General features: G+C 39.4%; 3 protein-coding genes across 3 annotated transcripts in view; all 3 read right to left on the bottom strand.

Annotated features, from left to right (window-relative positions):
* Positions 1-885: 885 nt before the first annotated feature.
* On the bottom strand, positions 886-16,915 carry abcb11b (ATP-binding cassette, sub-family B (MDR/TAP), member 11b). Its single transcript, XM_043252180.1, has 29 exons — positions 16,726-16,915; positions 16,537-16,630; positions 16,421-16,439; positions 16,309-16,335; positions 16,166-16,220; positions 15,749-15,993; positions 14,599-14,686; positions 14,346-14,479; positions 14,085-14,256; positions 12,707-12,831; positions 12,438-12,612; positions 12,235-12,348; positions 11,023-11,133; positions 10,817-10,942; positions 10,552-10,755; positions 9,554-9,724; positions 9,246-9,447; positions 7,946-8,027; positions 7,215-7,344; positions 6,965-7,132; positions 6,781-6,885; positions 5,414-5,575; positions 5,125-5,328; positions 4,042-4,283; positions 3,794-3,950; positions 3,058-3,255; positions 2,769-2,975; positions 1,447-1,593; positions 886-1,369 (listed from the first exon to the last, which is right to left on the bottom strand). Exons 2-29 carry the CDS (start codon positions 16,610-16,612, stop codon positions 1,169-1,171), a joined length of 4,047 nt encoding a protein of 1,348 aa, XP_043108115.1. The 5' UTR covers positions 16,613-16,630; positions 16,726-16,915; the 3' UTR covers positions 886-1,168.
* A 2,959-nt stretch (positions 16,916-19,874) lies between these two features.
* atp5f1b (ATP synthase F1 subunit beta) lies at positions 19,875-23,499 on the bottom strand. The gene is made up of 10 exons (XM_043252559.1): positions 23,343-23,499; positions 22,563-22,736; positions 22,306-22,480; positions 22,098-22,219; positions 21,263-21,447; positions 21,027-21,185; positions 20,826-20,948; positions 20,531-20,743; positions 20,230-20,431; positions 19,875-20,135 (listed from the first exon to the last, which is right to left on the bottom strand). The coding sequence occupies exons 1-10, from the start codon at positions 23,443-23,445 to the stop codon at positions 20,038-20,040; spliced, it is 1,554 nt and encodes a 517-aa protein (XP_043108494.1). The 5' UTR covers positions 23,446-23,499; the 3' UTR covers positions 19,875-20,037.
* Positions 23,500-23,991: 492 nt separating this feature from the next.
* Positions 23,992-26,084, bottom strand: part of LOC122354141 (transmembrane protein 275-like) — a 4,580-nt gene continuing 2,487 nt past the window's right edge. Inside the window, exon 2 of the mRNA XM_043252189.1 lies at positions 23,992-26,084. This exon is cut by the window's right edge and continues 242 nt beyond it. Within this exon, the coding sequence (XP_043108124.1) occupies positions 25,835-26,084 (250 nt within the window). The 3' untranslated portion in view covers positions 23,992-25,834.

The following is a 26,084-nucleotide window of genomic DNA, read 5'->3' as shown; positions in this document are numbered from 1 at the left end:
GCATTGCCATTTTATGCTAACTGTGTGCCGGATGTATTAGCATTGCTTAATCATAGACATGCATAGACGCCTCATTGGACCTCTCCAGGCACGTATGTGTGGCCGCCATATTGGAACGGTGAATGCAGGACTGTGGCATCTTTCGAATATTCAATGACGTCATATCAGACCACTACAATATGGCGGACGGCTTAAGTATCGCGGTCTCTAACAAGGCATCTAGAAAAGAAGTTTATATACCTATGTACTTAATGAGAAAGCTTGTCTATAATAAAGATAAAACCAGTATCGTGGTGTTATATAATAATTGTTACTTTTGTGTTGCTTTTGTTTATGTGAAGCATACAAAATGCAAGAAATATAGCTTGTTTAATATGCTATTAACCCACTGAATGATGCTGATAAAGATTATACATATCACTTTATAAATTAAAGTATATATTTCAAGTAATAAAACAGCCTTACCTTAATTCTTGACAATGAATAATATACCTGCCAAAGACGTTTATACTGTCGCTCATACTTAAGCAAACACACTTATGGGGTAAGAATTGTTTTGTATTTCTAAATAAATAAATTATGATCCACAAATTAATTTAAAAGTATTCACAAAATATAACAACATTTACAATGATGATGATGCACAAATATATACGAGTTTCCCAATTCCCAATTTACAAAAAAAAAAAAGTATGTGCTATGATTGGTCAGCTTAACGTGGCTGCCACCTGATTGGTTCGAGTAAAGGGTGGGAGGGGTCTACCAATTTGTGGCTTGAAAGGTTTTATAATGCATGAATGCATTTAGTTTTTGGATTTTTTAAAATTATGATTATTTTCCCCATCTTCCTTTGAAGGCAAGAGCGATTAATCATACAACACTTACTTTAGTTGATAAATGTTTTATTTGATAGTGCATAAATACATTCATTTTGCAATCAATTCATAACGTTATTAGACTAATGCTTTCTATATGGCATTTGTGAGTGATAAAAACTGATATTATAGAAACTGAAGTGCACACTGTATACTTAGAAACACATTTTTTATACAACTTTTAATCGAAATTCAGTAAAAATATTTCTGTAGTCAGCCGAATATCAGCTGATTTATCATTATATCTGGATGTAAGAAATCCTGTCTGGTTCTCACGAGTGCTGAGTGTGACTTTAGCTGATCGGCGCTCCGGTCGTGACGAGTTTGTAGTACGCACCCTTCAGGCCCATGAGATAGTCATGTGTGCCCTTCTCGATGACGTAACCCCGTGACATCACAGCTATGATGTCCGAGTTTTGGATAGTAGAGAGACGGTGTGCGATGACGATGCATGTTCGTCCTTCTCTGGCTTTATCCAGCGCATCCTGTACAGTCTGACACACACAAACGTACGCTTATATGAGATCCGAACAACGGGAAAATCCAAAACTCTTCTGGCTTTCCTGCTCACCTTCTCACTCTCTGTGTCCAGTGCTGAGGTGGCTTCGTCCAGCAGCAGTATTTTGGGGTCTCGTATGATCGCCCTGGCTATGGCAATGCGCTGCTTTTGGCCGCGGGACAGCTGGGAACCTTGGGAACCAACATTGGTGTCGTATTTCTGCATCGTGGAACACAAAAAATAAGCTTTGTTTATAAACGTTTTGAATGGTCCTATGTGGTAGTTTCACAGACTGTCAATGAAAGAAGAGAGATCCAAAGAAATATGATGAAATATGTCCTGCCTCCTAAATGTAAGAACCAATTGCTGATTGGTAAAGTCCTCGCAACAATGCAGCTGCTGTTATAAGCTCCTGTTTCCATAATAACCAAGCGCTTATGCTATTTTGAGCATAAGGAACAGCATTTACAAGGCAGTTCATTTCAGGTTTTATTGCCGATTTCAAATTCAGTAGCAGTTTTTGAGATTTCAGGATTCTCGCATTCAGACAGGATTCGGTGTTGGATGCCAGAAATAGCTGACTGGAGGCATTGCAAACATGACCGCAGAGTTAACAGACTTTCCTATAAAGGGACTTTTTAGAAATCGTTCAGATTTCATTAGAAATATCTTCATTTGTGTTTCTAGGATGAACGAACGTCATAGGGATGAGTAAATATTGACAATTTTCATTTTTGGGAGAACTATCCCTTTAAAACCTTTTAAAAACTGCTTTCTCGGGCAGTCTCCAGTTAACCAGTTTTGTTTAATGTTCTTCCTGTTTACTTTCTCAAGGCCCATTCACAACAAGCACCATAACCATAAATATAGCGATAAAGATATAGTTCTAAAAATTGTTCTCAATATTAAAGAATAGCAGCGTCCGCACCACAGCTAGAACAATAAAGGCACAGAGAAACAATATTATTGATATAACTTCTAGAAAGATTTTTTCCTGCTGATGAACGATACAAACATTGACAGCCAATCAGAATCCATCCTGTTCTCATGAACTTGAGAATTTAAAGAGGCAGACACACGTGTGTTTAGAATAAACCCATAATATCATTTGCTTGTGCAGATGCTAATATCATTATCTTTATAGTTATTGTTCCCAGTTAATATCGTTTATAGTTCCTAAGTTGTAATGCTAATGGTCTAATCAGATTCAATGATCTATGCTAAGCTAAAGCTAAAAGTGTACCTCCTGGAGTTGGAAAATAATCTTTTTTTTTTTTTTTTAGTAGTAGTATCTTTAATCTGAAGACATAAATAGTTAAGAGTAAAATCTGAGCTGTCATTTAGTAAAAAAATTGATTCCCACACAAAATGAATTAAAACAAAATTCTGAACACCTCAGGAAGTGACATCACAAAATCATGCAGCTGGGCTTTCTTGGCCGCGGAGATGACGTCATCCATGCTGAGCTGACGCTGATTGTCTCCGTAGCGGATGTTCTCCGCTATACTGCAGTCAAACAGAATCGGCTCCTGAGAGACGATCCCGATCTTCGAGCGCAGGAAAGCTACGTTGACCCCGGTAGAGTCACGTCCATCAATGAGCTGATCGAAAAAGAATCACAAACTCAGTCTTTTAGATGAAACAATTCCAAATCTGTGAAAAGTCCCAACAGAGTTTTCTTACCACACGTCCATGGTTAGGATCGTAGAATCGCTCCAGTAGTTGAACGCTGGTGCTTTTACCACAGCCGCTGCTGCCCACAAAGGCCAAAGTCTGTCCCGGTTTAACAGTCACACTCAAACCATTCAGAACCTGAATATCTGGCCGGGACGGGTATGTGAACTTGCAATCTATAAACTCAATGTCCCCTTTGAAATTATCCTAAAAGAAAGCGAAAGAGAGCGTGAACTGTCACTTTCTATGTCTTTGCAGTGATTTTTGATCAATTTAATTTCTGAATGATCACTAAAGCCTGCAGTAAAGACTGATGAAAATTCAGCTTTGCATTACATTACGGGAATAAATTACATTTTAAAAAATCTTAGATTGTTAATCTTAGTTGTTTTAGAATTTTTTATTGTGTTTTGTGAGCTGGTTAACTGAAGTTTGTATTAAATCAATAGCATTGTTTTGCAAAATAAAATATGTATACAATAAACTGTATTTTTTTTATGTACCGGTAAGTACATAGTAGTACTACCTAATATAAAGTGGGACCACAATTGTTATATTATTCCACTTGGCTACACATTAAATTTCATATCAACCTCTGTGTTTTTAGGTGGACATTTATTGATAAAAACATTTGTATTTCACAAATTCATATTATAATTTTCCATCTACATTTACAATATTACATTGGTGCAACTTTTTCCAGAAAGTACTGAACAAAAATGGTTAGTATAAATAATTGAATTACCCATTTGTATCCTTCATTGCTGTAGACGCTAATTTTGGGAATGCGGTCGAGTAACTGGAAGAATCGTGCGGCAGAGATCTTGGCTTTGGCGTAGTCTGGAGTGTATGATGATGCTCGGCCAAGCGCTGTCCCACTGGTTACAATGGCTGAAATCACCCTGTAGTGATAGAAGCTTGCCTAATTATGACCTCCGTTTACTCCAACTACGCAATGAAAGCAGCAAACCACTGTTTTCGTTGTTACTTCACCTGAAAACGAAACTAAAGTGTAGCCCCTCTCGATAGACCAGGTATCCACCAAATCGATAGGAGGCGGAGTTTGCCATGAAAACCACGCACTGGGCGAATCCATAACATGCGCCGTAAACATTAGCCTTCTTCAGAGCGGCCTGGTACGGAGCCTCCAGCTGTACCTCAAACATTTCCACAAAATTACGCTCTTTGCCCAGGCCGGCAATGGTGCGGATGTTATTCAGAGCTTCCCCAGATATCTAAACTCAGAAACAGATAGAGACACATTCAGAATCCCCAGTATGGCAGCTGGTGAGTTGGTGATTTGTTAGTCACTATTCAAATTCTCACTGTTAAGTAGTTGCCTGTTAACATATTGGCTGTTTATTAGCACTTATAAAGCAAATATTCTGCAAATCAGCAGCAAGTTTATTGAGGCAAGTCTTAATTAATAGTTTTTTAATGGTGAGAATGACCGGTGATTTTACTAGTGCTTTATTTTAGCCAATAGCAGATTATAAAAACGTGTGCACAATATGTCTGTTGTGTTAAAGCAATAATAACGACACTTAAATACAAATATTACTTAATAATAGCACAGTTAGTGCAGTTTCTGTTTGACCCTATTAATCACCTATAGGACCTATCAGGGTTGCCAGGTGCATTGTTTTCCTTCACTTACCATAGAATTATTTGCAGTGGATCAAATAATTACAAAAAGTTTGTGCTTTATTACTTCTGATAAGAAAGTTTTATCTGTCAGATTCTGTCCATTTTATCACAAAATGCAACCATTTTGACGGTCTTAAATGTTGCGCCATATGACGACAAGCATTTATGAAAACTATCTTGCAATGGCAGTTTTTATTTGTGTGCGTTATTATCTAAAAATAAATAGCACTTGAATAGTTGGATCTCTGTTATTAATTTTAAACCTCCAACATTATAGTAGGCTTCCCTGCATAGATTACAGCGTTAGTTGAGAGAGATTTGGTTCTTAAGAAAACCAAACTGTTGGATTCTGTAGATGGCACTCTATATAATTGGCCGCTGGGCGAAGAAACTCAGTGCGAGGGCATCCCTAGCTTTTACCATACTCACCCGTCCTGCTGCCTCCATCGCCTCTTTGTCCTGCTTGGCGAACCCAGTTAGCATCTTAGCCTGAAACCCTCCAGAAAGAGCCAAAAAGGGCAGGAAGCACAGGATGACCAGAGTGAGCTTCCAGCTGAAGTAGAAGGAGATGATAATGGCCACACCGATGTTGGTCAGAGAATTCACGATCATGCCGATCTGAGATCCTGTAGCCTGGGGTGAGAGTATATTTAGTGTAATTAAGCTTTATTTTTATTGAAACAGATCATCTAAGGCAGTAAAAAAGGTTTTTTCTTACTCCCTGGACTTGTGAGGCGTCGGTGGCCAGTCTTGTGGTCAGAGCACCTGGGCTGTTTCTGTGGTCATCAAACCAGCCGATCTCCTGCCCCAACATCGCCTGAAAACCCAGACGCCTCAGTCTCCGAGTCAGCAGCTCCCCAGATTTAGAGAACGCATAGCCCTGAAAGTAAGAGCAAAGAAGTAGCTGCAATGAACACAGTCTAAGTATTGTGAGGGCAAATATAGATTCAAGGTGCTATGCACCCACACGAAATATTTCTTGCATTCTCATTGTGGCCAAAAGGTGCTCTACTGCAGAGGACGTGTATTAGTAGCAATCTACACTTTTGCCTACCATGACAGAGCAACAGTTTGAATCTTGCAAAATTAGCCTCATAGCTAAGCATAGCCTAACCTATTTTTGTAATCAGCTAAAATAACATATCACAATACCGAGTAATATTTTTGATTAGGCATTGAGGAAGAGGGACAGGAGACCCTGTGAATAACACTGACTTATACTGGCCCAAGCAATTGAAGGTAATTCTATCGCCCCCCTTAATGTTTGGTGCTTTCACAGTAATGCAAAGCGTGCACAGAATTGAACTAAAGTTTCAAAAAAATTTCGGGTTCCCCAAAGAACCTCTCAGTAATCAGTTACTAAAAGAACCATTGGTAACACTTTATTAAAAGGTGTCTTAATACAGAGTAATTACCTAATTTGGTACTTAGTAGTAGCCATTGTACTTACATGAAATAATGTACTTGTGTTACTAAGTTATGGAACAGCTTGTAATTAGTTTGTCATTATGTAGATGTAACAGACAGCTACTGTTACACATATGTAACAGACTAACTCTTAAGTACAAACCCGATACACTTCTTTTTAAGTAGCTTATGTCTGCGTAATATTCTGTAATTTTAATGTAATTAGAAAGGTATTTAAACTGTGTACTAATAAGTAAAATCAAACGAAGGTGCAGCTAGATAGATAGAGGCACATGAAGTACACTTAAGTGCAGTCTTGTTACACTTTATTTTAAGTAGCTTATGCCTGTGTAATTCTAATGTGACAGTAGCAGTCTATTACACGTGGTTAATTACAAACTGTTAGTTTGAAGTTGCATAGTAAGTACATTTTGTTTTATGTAAGTACGACAGCTACTACTAAGTACTGCTCTGTATTACTCTATAATACAGTGTTACCGAACTACTTTTTCTTAATGTGAAGAAAATCTAATCTAGCCTACAAATCTACAATCTTTCCATGAATGTTAAAGGTTCTTCCTGGAACCATCAATGCCAAGAAAGAACCTTTCTTTGTAAGAGATCGGCTGTAATAGTTTACAACAATTGAATAAAAAAAGGTTTAATGTGAAGACAAACCTGTAACATCTGAGTGAAAAATGAAACCAAACCAACGACTACGAAAAACAGACAGATCCCGTTAATTTCCCTCCGTTGTTCCACGGGGTCAGGCAACGAGAAAGTCTGCAGGTAAAGAGAGAGTTTAAAGTCGCACTTAACGAAAACGCATGTACTAGAGGAGAAGAGCGGGCAGAAACCTCACCGCCAGGATCTGGCTGAAGAGAAGAGAGTAGACAGGGTTCACCCCTCCATTCACGGCTGCCCCAAAGCTTCCAAAGAGCATGTAGGGCCATTCAGGAGCGTTGTATTTCAGAATACGAGCCACTGGAGCTGGTTCCACCTCTTCTGAATCGTCATCAGAAAGGTCATCCTATATAGACATACAGTACGCACAAACGTGAGATGTTTATGAGATGCTCTACGTCAGGCAAGCGGGTTTGGAGAGCTCTAACCTGTCCCTTGATCTCCTGAGGAACGCGGGTTTCGGCGTAAGCGAGAGGGCCCATCTCTCCGGCGATGGCCACGGATGATTCAGGTACAACGTTTGACAGCTGCGATCGAGATCTTTGGTGAATAGATGCCCTGTGGAAATAGTGAAAGAGAGAGAGAGCGATGTAGAGTGAAACACTATTATATTGATACTTCCATAGGCTCTTACCATTGCATTACCAATGAAGGTACCATGTTTGTAGACTAGCTTGATGCTAGCACTCTTAATTCCAAACAGTAGGAAACAAAACTAGACTTTCAAGCTTTCCAAAGTAAATATAGAGCATGACAATTGGCTGCTAGAAAAAAATCGCTATTCAATTTCTGCTGTTGTTAGCTCTGGAGTTGATATTTGATTTTATGTGCTTTTGTTGAATCAGTTTGTATTGATGCGACTTACTTTTAAAACAATAATGTTTAACAGCAGAGTTTGTGGTGGATAATACTGTACAGAATCAGAGACGTAATGAGAAAAGTGCGCTGGAAGAGAGTTTTGCATATTTTTGCAAATTCAGCATATCGTTTCTATAGACACAACCGATAACTTTATATTTATCCATCGTTTATTCGAATAAGTCATTTGCATATTCGACTCTCAATTGTAGTTCTTTCCCTCACTGAAGCTGTTAAATTTACGTCTTGTTTTTTGCTTCGAAAACAAAGTTCGCAGTGTTGTAATTCTCAGTATTGGTACCTTAAGCTAGCACGGTAGCTTCCTGCCCTGTTCAGACTCTTTCTCTCTGCATCAGGGTCACTGATTTCAGCTTCCTCCATCTCTGGGAAGAGTAAGCGACAGACAGATCACTTTTATTTGCTCGTTATTTAATGTGAATATGAAAACGAACACAGTGTTTTGTCAAACTAAAGGCCCCTCCGCATTGAGTCAGTGCTTTTAAAGAGCAACCAATGCATCGTGAGACATATTTAGCTGCATATGAAAACTATAAAAAAAATACACTGATGAAAAGGTTAATGCAAATGAATAAAAAAAGCAAATTGTAATTGAAGATTACCTTAGTCGCTTTTTAAATAATTTGTGAGACAAACAACAAACTTTCAAGTAAAAACTGGTTGTTTTTCTAAAGGTCAGTGGCAATGGTGTCAAAGTTGAAATTATTGAAACTCAGTCACAATTCAGGTTGCTTTGCTCCACCGAGTTCAATGCGCTGGAGAACATTGACACGACTTATGTGTCAATAAGGATAGTTCACCCATAAAAAAAGAGGAATTTTTGTAACCAAATATGTGGATATCGATGGCTATTTTCACCTGTTTTTCTACCAACATTCTACAGAAAATCTTGTGTGTTCAGCAGAAGAAAGAAACTTAAGTGTGTAAATTATGTCTAATTTTCTAGCGCTGCCCTCGACTAAAGATTTTCACGGTCAACCAGTCATTCGAAGCATTAGTCGACTTTATTGCACATTGATTAATAAATAATTTAAATCATAACGATGAGCTTTTAATTGGCTGCATACCCTAATAATCGTTCAGACGCACACATGAAGCTTGCCACAGCACCAACGGAAGTAACTGATTCATGTTTTAGGGAAAAACAGTAAGGAGGCTGCATTAAGATTTTAGTAATTCATTGATGAGCTTTCGGCGTTTTTCGGTTTTAAGAGATGAAACCGGCGACACAGATCTCCACAGCAGTGGCGTGTGGTGTAGTTTCATACAGATTACATAATTGGAGAATTTTGGCTTTCCATTTGGTTTTATTTGAAAGTAGATTTTTTTTTTAAAACTGTACGGCATGCATACGCGCTCAAGTTCACGCACAGACGGCGGAAAGCGCTTCGCTTTCATTATTTTACAAAAGTGCGATGTTTTGTTTTTAGCGTTTTTATTTTGGTCGACCAAGCCTCTTCCGGTTGACTAACTGGTTAATCGACTATTAGGAGACGGCCCTAGATTTTTAATTTCTGGGTGAAATATCCCTTTAATGCAGAATACTATCAGTAGGGGACAAACAAACAGTGTGTGTTACTCACCCTGTTTGGCTTTTTGGTTAAGGGCTTTGTCTCCCTGGCTCTGAAGAGTGACCAAGGTGAAGTAGACACCCTTTCTATCCAACAGCTCATCGTGTTTTCCTCGCTCCACAGCACGGCCGTGCTCGAATCCCACAATCACATCGGCATTCTTTATTGTTGATAAACGGTGAGCGATGGAGATGGTGGTGCGACCCATTCTGACCTTCGAGAGGGGGATTCATGGCCTTCTGTAATCGTCTTGGTCTTCTACTATTCTGACATATGTAACTGTGTGTGTGTGTGTGTGTGTGTGTGTGTGCGCTGCTGACCTTGTCCAAAGCCTCCTGTACAACAGCTTCACTCTCATTGTCCAGAGCTGATGTAGCCATGTCCAGGAGGAGGATTCTGGGATTCCTCACCAGCGCCCGAGCGATTGCGATTCGCTGCTTCTGCCCACCGCTCATCTGGCCTCCACCCTCACCTACCAAAGTGTCAAATTTCTAAAACCAAAAGATAAAATTTTAAATTAAGAGACGTGCGCTATATAGACGTTATCGTCTGAGGTCTGTAGAAGTATGCTTTCGAAAGAAGTCTCTTATCAATAATAATGTAATACATTTTTAGTTTACATTTATTCCTAGTGGTCATTTATTCTTGTGACGCAAAGATGAATTCTCAGCATTATTCCTCCAGGCTTCGGTGCCACAAGATCGTTCAGAAACGAAAAAACATTTATTTTCATTATCGCTGCTTCTTTGATTAATAAAAAAAGTTAAATTTCTCTGTACTTTTAGTCAATTTAATGCATTCTTTCTGAATAAAAGAAAACGTACAGAAAGTTGGAAAGGAGGATTTAGATTTCAAATCTAAAATAAACAAAAATGTCATGAATTTATATTACTTTGTGTAATCATCATATAATCTTCATATAATATATGTGTGCACTGTTTATGTTGGTAATAATATCTATAATATGTATGTATATGATTAATAGTATAAGTAAATATATATTTAATTTCTTCAATATGTGTAAGCGTGTGTGTATAATTATATATTTGATATATTTTTATATTATTTTTATATGCACACAAACACATATACTGTATATTAAAGAGTTTATTTGCAAAAACTGATAACTTTCAAGCGTTCAAAAATTATGTTGTTTATTATGCTATCGTTCTTGTATTGTGTTTTATTATTTTAGTCAGCTAGTAGCTCCTAAACAAAGTAATGAAAAAAGCTTATCGACTTTTGCTAACGGACTCTTCACATACAAAACACGGAGGCCGAGATGTTCTCTATTGTATGTAATCGATGTATTCCCTGCCTGTGGTAAGTCCATGATGAAGTTGTAGGCGTTGGCCTCTCTTGCTGCTGTGATGATGTCATCATTCGAGACCCCCGGCCGCCCGTATCGAATGTTCTCAGCGATGGTGGTCGCAAACAGAACCGGCTCCTGCTCCACGATACCAATCAGGGAGCGCAACCACTGGATGTTCAGACCCCGGATGTCGTGACCGTCCAGGGTCACCTACAGTGAAAGGAAATGATTTGTGACGGGTGTGCACCGATAGAACCCGATGCTTCCTTACCATGCCTTCTTTGGGGTCGTAGAATCGTTGGAGGAGCTGGATCGCCGTGCTCTTCCCGGCACCGCTGGGACCCACGAATGCCGTCGTCTCTCCTGACTTGACCTGCAGATTTAGCTGATCGAGGATCTGAGAGAGGGAGGCGGGTAGAGGGCATTTAAAGCGGGAGGCGGGTGGCGGGACTGTCCTGGTGTAAACCTGAGCTTTACCTTCACTTCAGGCCGAGATGGGTAATGAAAAGTGACATTGTGAAACTCTAGGTCTCCTTTCACTTTGTCTAACTTATATCCAGCCTCAGAGAGACAGTCGATCTCCGGTTCCTGAAAATAAGACATCATTCCTGTCAATCCGTCACTCTGGAAAGTGTCAAAGAGACTCAGATAGATGTCAGACATACAATACAAAAATGCTTGCCGGGCATTTTCATTTCACACATAATAAAATTTTAACACTCATCTGCTATGTGTGTAATGTAGTCTTTTTTAATAGTGTGGTCAAAACGTCCAATCAGATTTTTTCAAATAATACAAATTATAATAATAAAATTAAATATAAAAATTAAATATAATAAAATTATTTTATAATATATTATTTTTTTAAATATGAGGATTATGTTACAAACTGATTTTTAAAAGTGAATTATGTGTCAATGTGTTGATATTTCTTATTAATTATACATTACTATCCATGAACAAGCTGATTATTTACAGGTGTAATTTAGATTTTCAGTATGATTTTAAAAAGTAGTTTTATTCTAGTATTATTTGTGATTATAATAGTTATTATTATTTTGAATAATCCTTCTGCATAGTATGTATGTGTATAGTATAATATACACAAACAAGGGAAAGAAACAAAAATACATTTAAAAATGACTAACTATCCTAGAATCAGATAATTACTGAAGATTTTTAGTGTTTTAAAAAACAGATTTAATCCATTTTATTTTAGTATTATATATAATTATATTATTATTGTATGGTTATAGAATATGAACTAGCTTTTATTTTTCTACTTTCAGTATTCATTTTCATCAATTTAAATTTAAGTTTTACATATTTTGTTTTGTGCTGTTGTCATTTTTATTATTAAATATGTTTTCATATACATATGCATATATATATATATATATATATATATATATATATATATATATATATATATATATATATATATATATATATATATATATACACACACACACACACACACATATATATATATATATATATATATATGTGTGTGTGTGTGTGTGTGTGTGTGTGTGTTTTATTTCCCACAGATATTTTTATTTTATTTTAGCATCCATTAACAGTTTTATTTTAATACTAGTTAACGAACAACAACAACAACAGACATCGGTCTTTTTAAGGATGTCAATGCCGCAAGCTACTGGTTTTGGGAGATGTGGGGGTTCTTACTCGATCTATGGTCTCAAAGATAATGGTGGCAGCTCCTCTTCCAGCAGCAAAAGCCTCCAGACAAGGAGAGGCCTGGCCCAGATTCAAAGCGGCAATGAGCACTCCAAAAAACACCTGCAAACGAAACATGCGATATCCAAACAATGAATGACAGTTCAACCACGATGGTGAGTTCTTTTGCTGGAGAGATTAAGCGTGTGCACCTGCAGCAATGTCCCTGGACTGTACTCCTGTGTGTCCACTACTAGGCTTGATCCATACCAGAAGGCCAGTGCATAACACAGGAAGATGATAAACCACAAATACCCAGTGAAAAAGCCCATGATCAGACCTTTCCTGATGCCCCATCGCTGGGCAGAGATCAGATTACGGTCGTACCTGCAGGGTTCGGGGGTTAAATGATGGTATAACGCACACTCAGCAGTGATTACAGTGTAGTGTGGGAGTCATTATGCGTGAAGATGATGGTTACCTCTGCACCTCTTTCTTCTCACCGCCGAATGCTGCCACCGTGCGTACCGAGGATAAAACCTCATCGGCCACGGCACCTGCTTTAGCGTACGCCTGCAGCTCCATTCCCGTCAGCTTTGCCACAAACTAGACCGGCGCATGCAAGCAAAACAAGTGGTAACCTATGCTAATTAAAGGGGTAGTTCGCCCCAAAAATAAACACTTTGTCATCGTTCCAAACCTGTATGAATTTCTCTTGTAAGTTGAGCACAAAAGAAGATATTTAGAAGAATGTTGGTAACCAAAAACTTGTTTATCCCCGTTGAACAAAAATACTATGGAAATCGGTGGGGACGAGAAACGGTTACCAACATTCTTAAAGGAATAGTTCACCTAAAAATGAAATGAAATTAATGTCTTTTGAAACAGACTGATGGGGTTTTGTAACACGAAATATTTCTAGTTTTCAAATTATACCGTAAATAACTGACTTCCGGCTTCTTGGCCTGCTTCTGACTCGACATACGGCGTTAGAAGTAAGTTGCGTCATACGGCGAGTCAAAGGTCAGCCAAAAAGCCAGAACTCTGTGCTTTACCTTTGCAGTACTTGGGGTTATATCCTATTTATGGAGCTTCAAAGTAATGGTCGCTATCCACCTGCATTACCAAGCATGGAAGGATCTTTTTTTTTAAAACTCAGACTGTGGTCGTAAGAACGAAGAAAGTCATATACACCTAAGATGGCTTGGGAGTGAGTAAAATATGCCGCAATTTAAATTTTTGGGTGAACTACTCCTTTAAGAATGTTGGTAACAAAACCGCTTCTCAAAACTCGTCCCCATTGATTGCCATGGTATTTTCTTCACCACAAATTATCTTGGAAGAAGAGAAAAATTATTCAGGTTTGAAACAACTAGGGTGTGTAATAAATCACAATCAGTTGGATTGCTTGTAACGTTATCCCTTTAAATTGAATAACTCCTTTCTGATCATAAAGATAGCTTAAATTCGGCATAGCAGCACCTTTATAGTGCGCTTTAGCATAGTTAAGCTATTATTCTTGCTAAGTAATATGCTGAAATAATGACAGCTCTTTTTCACTTTTGATGTTGTGCATATATAAAACTGTACACTGTTTAGCTCTCTAAACTCTTAAAAATAAAGGTATTTCACAGTGCCCTAGAAGAACCTATTTTGTCTTAATGGTTCCATAAAGACAGGCTAACATCTGGAGAACATTTCAGGTTTTTTGTGCTACTTCAGATTATAAAATGGTTCTTTAATGAGGAAACTTAGCGGAATCAAAGATGTTTCTTCTACGGCATCGCTGTGAAGAACCTTTTAAGCGCCTTTATTTTTAAGAGTGTACCTATGTAGCCTGACGAATGGTCCTTTCTCACCAGAGCCATGAGACCTGCTCCGACCCCAATGAGAGGAGACACCGAGATGATGACCAGCGTTAGCTTCCAGCCCCTGGCAAAACCCATCAGGAAGCCGCACACAAATGTAGTAAAGCGCTGGATGAAGATGCCCACCTGATCAGCAATGGCGTCGTTTATCTTGTTGATGTCACTAGGGTCACATGGAGTCGCACAGGAGTCAGTACAATATTAGGTAACTTGTGTTCGCCTGGGGTGTTTGTGCTCTGGAACGTGTCGTACTCGGACATGCGTGTGTTGAGCTCTCCCACAGAGGTGCAGTCAAACCATCCGATCTCCATCCTCATGACCTTCCTAAAATACATCTTCCTGATGATCTGAATCTGACGTGCTGCTGAAGTGATCCACAAAGAAATCTGAAGAAAACAGAGAAGCCCCTTTAATAAGGTCTAACTTTCAAGCAACTATAGTATCGTCGTATGGAATTCTGCACGTTTACAAAAACATCGAGACAGAATCGTTTTAAAAGGCTCACCTGGAGGTATCCAAGAATGAAAACACCCGCTCCGATGCCTACATAGTAGTAGGCGAAATTAGTCATTTCATGTTCAATGTCCAGTAGCCTGAAGCGGAAGATCACACCATTATTACATTGTGTGTGTGTATACTGTATATAACTCAGAATTTCTCCCAGTTTGGTTTAATTAAACAAATCAGTGATATTTTAGTATCATTAACATACCATTATAGCTTTCATTAATATTTTGAAGATTTTCAATTAAATATTTTCTGCTTTAATTTGAATTTTAGTTCAAATTTTAGGCTGTTTTGTTCATTTTTAGAAGTATTGGTTTATAATAGTTGGCGAAACTGGTCGTTTAATATTCAGTGGGAAACAGCTTAAGGCAGAAGAGCACACCATAACTATATATTAGAAAAAGATGTGACAAAACACTGGTGAAATATGCATATATGGTGCGTATTTCTGAAAAAACTCTCATTTCTTTCAATTATATTCTAAAATGGCTAAACAAGTGAACAAAAAACAAAGTGTTATATTTAATAGTGTAGTATATTTAATACTGATCTATGTAATATAACTAGTTAATATATTTCTGTATTTATGTACATTTTTTAAATTAAAGGTTTCATAATTTTGCATTTTTAGTAGCCTTTGTTTATGTATTTCTGTTTGAGTTCATTTAGTACGCAAAGTCAACTTAAATTAAAATGCGAAATGTTGCCTTTTATACAAAGTAAATATTTAATATATTGTGGCGTTTGTAAAATGACAATGCTAATGTCCTAAGACAATATGAGTCTGCTATATTAAATATAAAAATGTATTTATATTTAAATGAATGCCAGTGTTTGCCATACATTGATTTATTTTGGCTGACAATATACAGCAGTCAACATGTGAAGGATCAAACCAAAACAGTTCCCATTAACTTTGACCCGCTTCAAATATTGAGTACTACATTTTACAAATGCACTGGATGTTTCAAAATCAAAACACGGGGTGGGTGTTTTTATATAATTGCGTCTTTAATGGGAACTGACTGTCTTCAGAAAAGCTTCAGTGCCATTTTAATTTCATCTTGCCTATATAATGCCTGATAAAGTGATGAAACACCGGCATCATCATGTTTGGGAGTGTTAGCTAATAAAAAAACCCGTCTCACCCGCATGATTTGGTCATGTTCAGGGCCAGGTTCTCTTCCTCTGTCTTGTTTCTCCACCGTATAGTGTTGTTGACACAAACTTTATCAGGGTCGGTAAGCTCATTGAGCTCGATGTCGTACTCTATGAAGGTGTCCGTCAGCATCCCGAACACGAGCAGCATCAGCGGCTGCGCAGAACCGTGAATCATCGCACATACGCTCCCTAAAATCATCATCCAGATCTCCCGGCAGCTGGCGAAACGAAACTGCAGGGGAAATCAACAATAACGCGCATAAAGCGTTTATCGACTGCGCATGAAGATGGGCCTACCGCAATATTGTCAGCTGATGATAACCGCAAACCTTTGATTACAGGCCATTGATCATACCCCCTGAAAACAGAAGCTATGTATTATATAGCTAGCATGTAGGTTTTACCAGCTGAAAGAAGCCGACGCGGATGGCTGATTCTTCTTTTTTGCCGCTTTTGGACCTGTGGATGAAATAAAAAAAAATCGGAAATGGAGACAATGTGAGAAAACAAGCTTCCGTCCTTGAGAACAATGAGAAGAGGTGCTTACTTTTTATCCTTTCCGGAAGCCATTGTCCTGTATTAGTGAGTCGTAAACAAAACATTAAAAAGTAAGGTTTCTCTTTGCTTTATTTGGATTAGGAAACTGGAAAAACACTTACACGTAATCACCATTTGTCTCTGTAACAGAATCAATGGGTTCGTTACCATCTGAATGGAGCATGTAACAGACGGAGCATGCGAATAATTGTAAAATATTAAATACTAAACAACTGACCTCCGTCTGAAAATTCATAACCGTCATTTTCCTGTCCAAACTTCTTGATGCTGCGCAGCTTAACGGTTCCTGGCATCGTTCTGCCCGTTCTTGTCTTAATAGCGTTAAGAAAACAGATGCTTCAGGATAATTGAATCACAGAAGAACATAATGTATCATTTCAAACTAAAACCGACGTCGAAAACTAACCTCGCTGATCCGAAGTGACTCTTCTTTTCTGCTGCTGATTTGTTTTACATTGAAAAGTGTTCTGAGAATATTACTAAAATCCAGTCATGTTCTTAGCAAAAGTCCGGGTGCGCTCCTTGTCGGTGTCAGGAATGTGTGGGAATGAATCTGTGTGTGTAAGTTAAATGTCTTGCTCGGTTTGGCTCAGGTGAGGTAACTGTCCGGCAGGTTTGTTCTGTCAGAGAGGGTGAATGACCTCCATATGCAAACACTGACATGAGATAATTGTCCCGAAAAATCAATACAGCTATACGGCCTCATGCACTCGCAAAGATTAATACGATGGCGTTTATACATTCGTTCTAGAAATCACATTAAACATGAAAATCAGTGGTACAGATATTATCATGTGGATTTTGAGGAATATTCAGTAATATGGCCCCTTGTCGAGCATAAGCGTGTTTTATGAAACAATAAGCCATGGTTGAGCGACTGCACTCTTCACTGGCCTGAGATTTAGATGTTTAAAAACCCAGATGCGTTTTTGAGAACTGCACTAAATCGAGGTTAAAGCTTGTGAGGTCATTCACCCCAGCATGGACACGGGCGACCCTTCATCCACTGCCAGTCAACCATCAAATATACAGGATGTAATGCAATCTGAAGTGCACAGCCGAAATTCATTTTAAAACAACCGTGAAGAGAAATATCGGTGATTATTTTTTATTATTATTTATTTATGCATGCATGCATGCACGCATGCGCAGACACGTGTGAGACCCGCTACTCGGAAACCAAATACAGAGATGGAAGTGACTCATTAACATTAGCTCCGCCTCATTCCACACTCTGTCAACATTGTCAGCGCGCCATATGCGATTGACCTCTTAAACAAAACGACTGTGCCACTCAATCTTACACACAAAATGTTTTCTTTTTGCAATTACGGACTTTCTGATTTATTCGTTTGAGTGATACAAGTCGGTGCGAATCAAAATTCCAATAGGGAAAAATGGAAATGCAAAAAAAGAGCCCATTTGCTGTTGTTTTCTGAACGCAGTGATGATGTACTTGATGTACTTTCTCTGATCTAAAAATAACTATAGCCTGAAATGCAAAGGAGGACATGCTCAGAGGAACGGTTCCCCAAATGCTAATTCGCTGAAACTCACCTTCAGGCCATCCGAGATGTAGACGAGTTTGTTTCTTCACCGTTACAGGTTTGGAGAAAAATGAAGCAGTATATCACTTGCTAACTAATGGATCCTCTGCACTGAATAGGTGCCATCAGAATGAGAGAAAAACATTACAATAACGATAACCCACACCACTCCAGTCTATTAGTTAACGTCTTGCAATTAGAAAAGCTGCACATTTTCTATAGCCTAAATCAGAATAAATATATGTGTAAGATTAACACAAAATAATGCTTATGAAAAACATTGTCAAATGTCAAAATTGCATTGCCATAGATGTGTCTTAATTTATAGTTGAAGAGTCAAATCGTGTTTTTTTTTTCATTGTGCATTCTAATTTTTCAATCAAACTGCAGTTGGGTTATTTTGATGAAAAAAAACGTAATAAAATACATTATTTTCATCAATAATAATAAAAAAAAAAAAGAGTTATGTTTTTGCAAATTAACTTCAATTCTTGTCTGTATGTTCTCAGCCCTGTTGGTGGTCCTGTTTTCCATGGATAGACGGCACCAGGAGCTTGAGAGAGTTTGAGTCAGTGGTAATGAGTATGTTTTCAAAACGCTACTCGCAAGCCATCTGGACATGTGTGGAGAGGCAGCGTGCTTGAGACGAGGAGCTGGGAGAATCACCTTCATCAAGTGTGTGCACCATCCATCTGGGTGACATGAACGTGAGAGCGCTGATAAAAGTTCAAAAAGTTGCGAATATTTAATGGTTTTAAAGAAATCTCATGCACATCAAGGGTGAAGTTAATCAAAAATACATTGTGAAATATTACCATTGAAAATATGGGTTTTCTGCATTCATATATTTTAAAATCTCATTCATGATACAAAAATCTCATTTATTGCAGCATTATTACTGCAGGCTTGATACAATCCATTAGAAATCGTTCTAATATGCTGATTTACTACTTAAGGGACATTATGTTGAAAAAATTTGTGCTGCTTAATATTTTTATATCTTAACAATACCTTGTTGCTAAGGGACATTATGTTGAAAAAAATTTTTTGCAATACATTTCTTACCATGAAGACAAAAACGACCTGTTGCTGTCTTAAAGGCTCGGAGGTGCCGTTTAAAAGACAAAAAAACGACTTAAAAAAAGCTCAGAGGCCAAAGATGAGGCATTTGTGAATTTGCTTAAATCTTGATGTTGAAGGTAATGTTAAATGTGAAGTTGCACTATAAAGTTTTGTTCCATCTTTTCAGTTGGTGTCTACACAATTGTGAGGAGGCTGATATCTTGAAAGATTGCATAATGCTTATTTTTGTTATGAGCAGCTGCTGCCAGTTTTCTGTGTAATGCTATAGCACCACCATGTGGCCAGGCCTTAGAAAAGGCTCGTAGTGCAGTAGTCACTGCTGGGACACACTGCAGATGCAAAACATTTGCATTTGACTTGAAGATCCGCAGACTACTTCAATTCCCTTGCCATTTAAAATATACACATCAAGAAGTTGCTGGAAATATATATGGTTTACTGAAAAAAAAAAAAATGATTTTGCATAGAGTATGCAAGAGGTGGTTTGTTTCACACTAAAGAGGATTTTCAGTTAAAGGTTCTATTTATCTGGTTTGTCAAAGACACAAATAGACATGTAAAAAGATGTGGCGAGGCAAAATTCAGAACTTCAGCTTATTTTATGCTTCGTTATCCCAGCATGCAATAGAGAAACTTTGTCCCACCTTTATTAGTAGGTCTTGCAAGTATATAAACTCACAAAGCAAAAGGTCCTATTAGACATGTAAACCTATACTGAACGTCACTGGAAGTATTTTTGCATAAATGTTTAATTAAAAATATTCAACTTTGGTTATAGTTCAGTAGCTGCTGTAGAAATCTATTTCAAATTAAAGCCAAAACAAGGCATTCACACACTACGGCATGCTTTTATGGGTCATAGCATAATGATTTAGGTGCCTGGTTTATTAAAAATCAAAAATAAATATAAAAAGGGGGGACACTGTTCACGGTAAGACAGTTTTTTTATTTCCATCTTCACAAATTGGAAACATTAAATAACTTCAGAATGACCAGCGATAAAGATACAATTTGTTTTTGAATGTGACGTTACAAACCAAGTGCTCCTCCTCTATTGAACCCACCCTAACACGTTTAAACAGACTCATTTACGAGTGCTCCTCGGCCAGCTTCTCTGCCTTCTGGACGACCTCCTCGATGGGGCCCACCATGTAGAAAGCCTGCTCGGGCAAAGCATCATACTCACCTAGGAAAACAAAAATTATGAGCATCAACATGAAAACATACCAAATGCTGATTTAAAATCAATGTGGTCCAGACAAAAGGGGATGACGACTTACCACCCAAAATAGACTTGAAGCCTTTAATGGTGTCTTTCAGGGGCACCAGCTTTCCCAAGTGTCCAGTGAAGACCTCGGCGACTTGGAAGGGCTGGGACAGGAACCTCTGGATCTTACGTGCACGAGCCACAGTTAGCTTGTCCTCCTCAGACAACTCATCCATACCCAGAATAGCAATGATATCCTGCAGGGACTTGTAGTCCTATGGAGAAAAAGGGAACAAAAAAAAAAACGGTCATAATATAAAATCAATTAAGAAAACTTTAGTGCACCAATGAGGCCTGTGTTCATCTGCGCTCACCTGGAGGATCTTCTGCACGCCACGGGCTACGTCGTAATGCTCAGATCCCACAATGTTGGGGTCCATGATACGGGAAGTGGAGTCCAGAGGGTCCACAGCGGGGTAGATGCCCAGCTCAGCAATGGCACGGGACAACACGGTGGTGGCGTCCAAGTGAGCGAAAGTGGTGGCAGGGGCGGGATCAGTCAAGTCATCAGCAGGCACATAGATGGCCTATGAGAAACAACGATGCTGTAGAACAAAAGACATCCAGGAAGTGCAAGTGTTTGCGCCGTACTAACGGAAGTGATTGTACCTGCACAGATGTGATCGAACCCTTCTTGGTTGTGGTGATTCTTTCCTGCATGGTACCCATGTCAGTGGCCAGAGTTGGCTGATAACCCACAGCGGAGGGGATACGGCCCAGCAAGGCAGACACCTGAGAGAAAAAAAAAAAAAAGGAGTCAACGGAACGCTCAATTTAGAAGGAAACGGGTCCAAAAATCCTGGCAGTAACCTCTGATCCGGCTTGGGTGAAGCGGAAAATGTTGTCGATGAAGAGCAGCACATCCTGTCCCTCCTGGTCACGGAAATATTCAGCAACGGTCAGTCCAGTCAGAGCCACACGGGCACGGGCACCTGGGGGCTCGTTCATCTGTCCGTACACCAGAGCCACCTAAAACGGAAACCAAGAGGACCTCGTAACTTGCCGGTAGATTTTAACCGATGTGTCGGGAGGAATTTTAGATGTACCTTTGAGGTGGTGTCCTTCAGGTTGATGACGCCAGACTCGATCATCTCATGGTAGAGATCGTTTCCCTCACGGGTTCTCTCTCCCACGCCGGCGAACACTGAGTAACCACCATGAGCCTTGGCCACGTTGTTGATCAGCTCCATAATCAATACGGTCTTTCCCACACCAGCGCCACCGAAAAGACCTGAAGAAATGGGATGATGCCTTTAGTTAACATCTAGTTAGTCAGCATCTCATTTAAAAAAAAAAAAAAAAAAAAAAAAGTAATAAATTCACAGTTCTCCTTTACAAGCCTATACAAATTAATCTGGTAGAGACAGATTTTGAAAGACTGGTAACCAAACTATTTTTCATGCCTGTTGAAATACAAAATGGAAGTCAATACTAGTTTGCTTGGATACATGAAATATCCATGTACAAAATATGTATACGTGTAAGTTCAGTATAACTTGAGGGCGTGTGAGCAAGCATTTTATTTTTGGGTGAAATATCCCTTAAAGGCACAGAAGTCCCAAACTTTTTAAACCAAATACAATAAAAACTGTACAACAGCGGAACCTCTATGAAATATAAGACCACTTCCGATTAAAGTTTTAACATCTAATTTATGCCCTTGATGGCAGAGCTGAAGTTCGCGTCACATCCTGAAGATTCAGGGCTCAAGCATTTATCAAAAATGAAAAACGCTCTTCTATGATGAATAGAAAATTACGCTATTAATTGAAGTTTAACAAAACCCATTTACAATCACTTTCAATTGGCAAAATGCACCTTTTCTGAATTAAAGTACTAATTTCCGAATTAAATCTTTTTAACGGCAGCATACACACGTACCAATCTTGCCACCCTTGGCATAGGGTGCCAGCAGATCTACGACCTTGATTCCTGTGACCAGAATCTCCTGCTCGACACTCATGTCTGTGAATTCTGGGGCCTCGGCATGGATGGGGGCAGTCCTGGACAGATCACAAACGTTGAATCATCTACCGCACAGGAAGTTCACCACAACTTAAATGGAGATTGCAGCAATCATAATACTCACTGTTTTGTGCTAATTGGTCCTCTCTCGTCAATGGGTTCACCGATGACATTCATGATCCTGCCAAGAGTCTCAGGTCCCACAGGGATTCTGATGGGAGCACCGGTGTCAAGAACCTTCTGGCCACGCACCAGTCCCTCAGTACCATCCATAGCGATGGTGCGGACGGTGTTCTCGCCTAAAGAGCAAAAACAAATCGGTCATGATTTCGAGTCACATTTACTTGAGCGAAGAGGGGGGTAAAGCTTCAGTCTCGTTACCCAGATGCTGAGCCACCTCCAGGACTAGCCTGCTGTCACGGCCGCTCACTTCCAGGGCATTGAGAATGGGAGGCAGACCCTCGTCGAACTGGACGTCCACAACGGCGCCGATGACCGCGACGATACGCCCGCTGGCGGCGGCGGCAGCTGCGGCAGGAGCGGCATAATCCCTGCCTGCGAGAGAGAGAGAGAAGACAAACATCTGAATGTCGCATAAAAACATAACCATCTGTAATTAAAAAAATACGCATATGCACGCTCGAAAGCTTAGGTTTCGATTAGCTTCTGTTTTCTGCGTGTCCTGAGAAACCAAAACAGGCTAATGAATGAACGCAAGCACGTCGACGATTTAGACTTAAACAAAAATACAGAAACTTGCGGGATCCGTCTGCAATGCGCATACGTAGCTTGTAAGCGTTTATAAACGTGTTTGCATTAACTCGTGATCTTATTCCACGCGTTTATCTGCACCATGACCTCGCGAGTTGCGAACACCGCTAGCATGACACATAAAGGTCATTCCGGTTTCCACGCCAAACACGCTCAGTTGTTGTCGTCAAACGAAGCATTCCTCCGTGTCAGTGTATTTCCGACGGGAAACAACGTAGACGTAGCACATCGGGTGAAAGCGATCGCTGAAAACGTTGATGCTAAAACTTTGCGGCCTGCGCTTGCCCGCCCGCATGCTGCCATTTAGCGGTCTCGCGCCGGCGGTGACGAGGCTGTCAGAAGAGCCGCTCTGAAAACCAAGCGTTTCGAAAACTGACAAATTGTACTCACGAGAAAACAGAGCCGGAGCTCCGTTGAGAGCCTTCAGGGGGGTCACCCCGGGCTTGAGAGCTTGCAGAGCCCCGGTGCAGCAGCGTCCCACAGCTCCCAACATCGTTAAAATGGCTGAAGGTGGAACGGGGCAGAGGCTCGACAGCTTATATATAGCGCCGATGGAGGCCCGCTACGCGCATGCGTGGCGGACATGGCGACACAGGAACTGAGCGTCTGCGCATGCGTCGGTGTTGAAGGACAGTCTGGGCATCGTCACAACGAGCTGAAATAGCTTTATACTGCATGTGCAGGAACAATGATGTGGACGTTTTTGGCCAAATCTAAAACCCTAGTATACATGTATACGTTTGCATTTACGTAAAAAATCGATACCATTACGCTTTATTATTAACATTAATATTATTATTATTATTATTATTATTATTATTATTATAAAGAATATGCAATATACACAGGTGGTATTGACGCGTAGTCCTCAGCTGTTTTAGAGAATAATGTGTAATGCTTTTTAGCAGATCATGCATAACTATTAAACATTAGGTCGAAATCTTACTTTCTGGTAGGCATAGTCTTGCCAATGTCAGTGAACGCCGATTATTGGCTTATGTTTACCAGTTCGTGACCTCTAGGTGTCGTTGATGTGTAAACCTTATTCAGTCTTCATGATAACGTTCATTGGTCAAAACTAGTGTATGTTTGACAGTTGCTGTCTCTTTCGAGAAACACCTCATACGTCTTATAGTATGCACATTAGCATCAAGGTTAAAGGTCTATTATGATTTGTTGAGACGAATAAATGAAAACACAGTTCTGTGAGCTGAAAATGAAAATGTCTGTGCAGTCATATGAAAATGTTTAAATAATAAATAGTTAATCGGTCAAAAGGTGTGTATGGAAAGCCGATCAATCCATTTATTTCTGACAAAGAGAAAAAAACACACAGTATCTATATAGCATGAATAAAACATGGGAATATTAAATAGTTAGAAAAATTATATATTTAAAATATTTAAGTTGTGCGTTTACCTGCCAGATATCGCACTTTTCTTAAACGCATGACCTATAATGCTTCAAAGTGCATGATTTTCTCATTAAAACTGTTTAATGATGCAGAACAAGCAGTTGTCGGCCAGTGCCATTTTGTAATGTCATCTAGCAGTTGACTGTGTGCACACAAATAGTCCACACGCATCCGAAGGATCCCCATGTTTATGCACGGGTGAAAATCTCTGCTAAGTAGGTCGACAAAAGTTTGCCGCGTAAAGAAGAGATCAAAGGCACACAGAAGTCTGTTACGCTGCCCGTACCCTGATATGCATGTGTAACAAACATCGGTGCACCTCAGAAGCAGCAGTAACTGTCTTGTGGGCACAGATGGTGCAGCAGCACCACTGAACAAACAGCACTAAATAGCACTGCCTTTACATATTTGTGCTGTACGATAGGAGATGTCTGTGTTCGGAGGAATATCAATCCATTATGGACCTGCACAGGTAGAGGCTGATTAATAAGAAGCTGATTTTAGTCTCTTACTCCTTCCTCGCTTAACTTTACAAATATTTGAGCTCATTTTTCAATGTTTATAGCTTATTCAATCAGATAGACAAATCAAATGTTGCTATTGTAATATACTTTTATCATACCATTATATTACAATATACAAAATGATATATTATTGTTTTACACTACCTATATTTTTGCACAAAAAAATGTCTGAATATGCTTGAATTCACTTGTAGCATTTGATTTTTGCGTTTTATTTATTTAGACTGAATAATAAAGAGTTTTAATGTAACACGGCAACAGCATGAAAATAATTAGCCGCTCAAGAAATGTAAAATCTGTGCATCTCAAGCCGAAAGTGTTTACATCGTTACATATTTCGTGAAATAATAACGTGAAAGGTACAGCTAAACAATTTTCAAAAACAATACAGCCAGGCATTCCTCGATCACACAGAGAGCAATGTTTTTTAACAGAGGCTCAAAATTGTATTTTATATGTGACATGCACGCACAAAAAGGGTAAAAATCAAGCATTTCCGCTACAATCTTGCAGAATAAGTTTGATCTTTTTTTCGAGGCACTAAATTTGTCTCTAACCAGCCAAAATTGTTCACGATTTCTAAGTGACAAATTTTCACTTTGCCAGATCTGATTTGTCAGAAAGGATGTTAGCGACGGCTCCAACGTTTCCAAATCGATCCTGTAATAATTCTTTATCAGCCGGTCTTCCTTTTCATACTATTCTGAGCCTGAGATGATGAAATTATGATATGCTTTTCTTATTTCGCAACCAAAGTCTTCTTTCAAAGGTCGGACTGACCCCGTGAGCTGAATTCATTACCGGCCCCCATCAAATAATTTATCCTAAAGTGGTCTATCACACGTCTGCTCATGCACACTAAGAAATGTCTCATTTTGAGACTGTGATGTGACAGAGTGTCCAAACTGTGAGTATGAATCATCTGCTATGGGGTTTTGTAAACATCATTTCCCTTTGAGGACAGAGGTTTCTGAAGAGTGGGGCGGAGCTCCGGGAAGGTGGGCGTGGCTACAGCGGTGGGAGGGGCTTGGCGAGTTAGCCGGACTGAGCTGAATGGCTGTGGTGTCCTGTAGGGTTGGTTCACTGGTCTCCATCTCGAACACGGCTCCGCCCATCCTCATCAGGGGCCACCGGTCCCGTCCGGCGGGCGTGAGTGAGCTTTGTCTGATGGATCGCCGGCTGCAGATGCAACAC

This window comes from Puntigrus tetrazona, chromosome 11, assembly GCF_018831695.1.
Source record: "Puntigrus tetrazona isolate hp1 chromosome 11, ASM1883169v1, whole genome shotgun sequence".
Classification (NCBI taxonomy): Eukaryota; Metazoa; Chordata; class Actinopteri; order Cypriniformes; family Cyprinidae; genus Puntigrus; species Puntigrus tetrazona.
The sequence above is the reverse complement of the archived record's forward strand: the minus strand, read 5'-3'. Positions and strand labels throughout refer to the sequence as shown.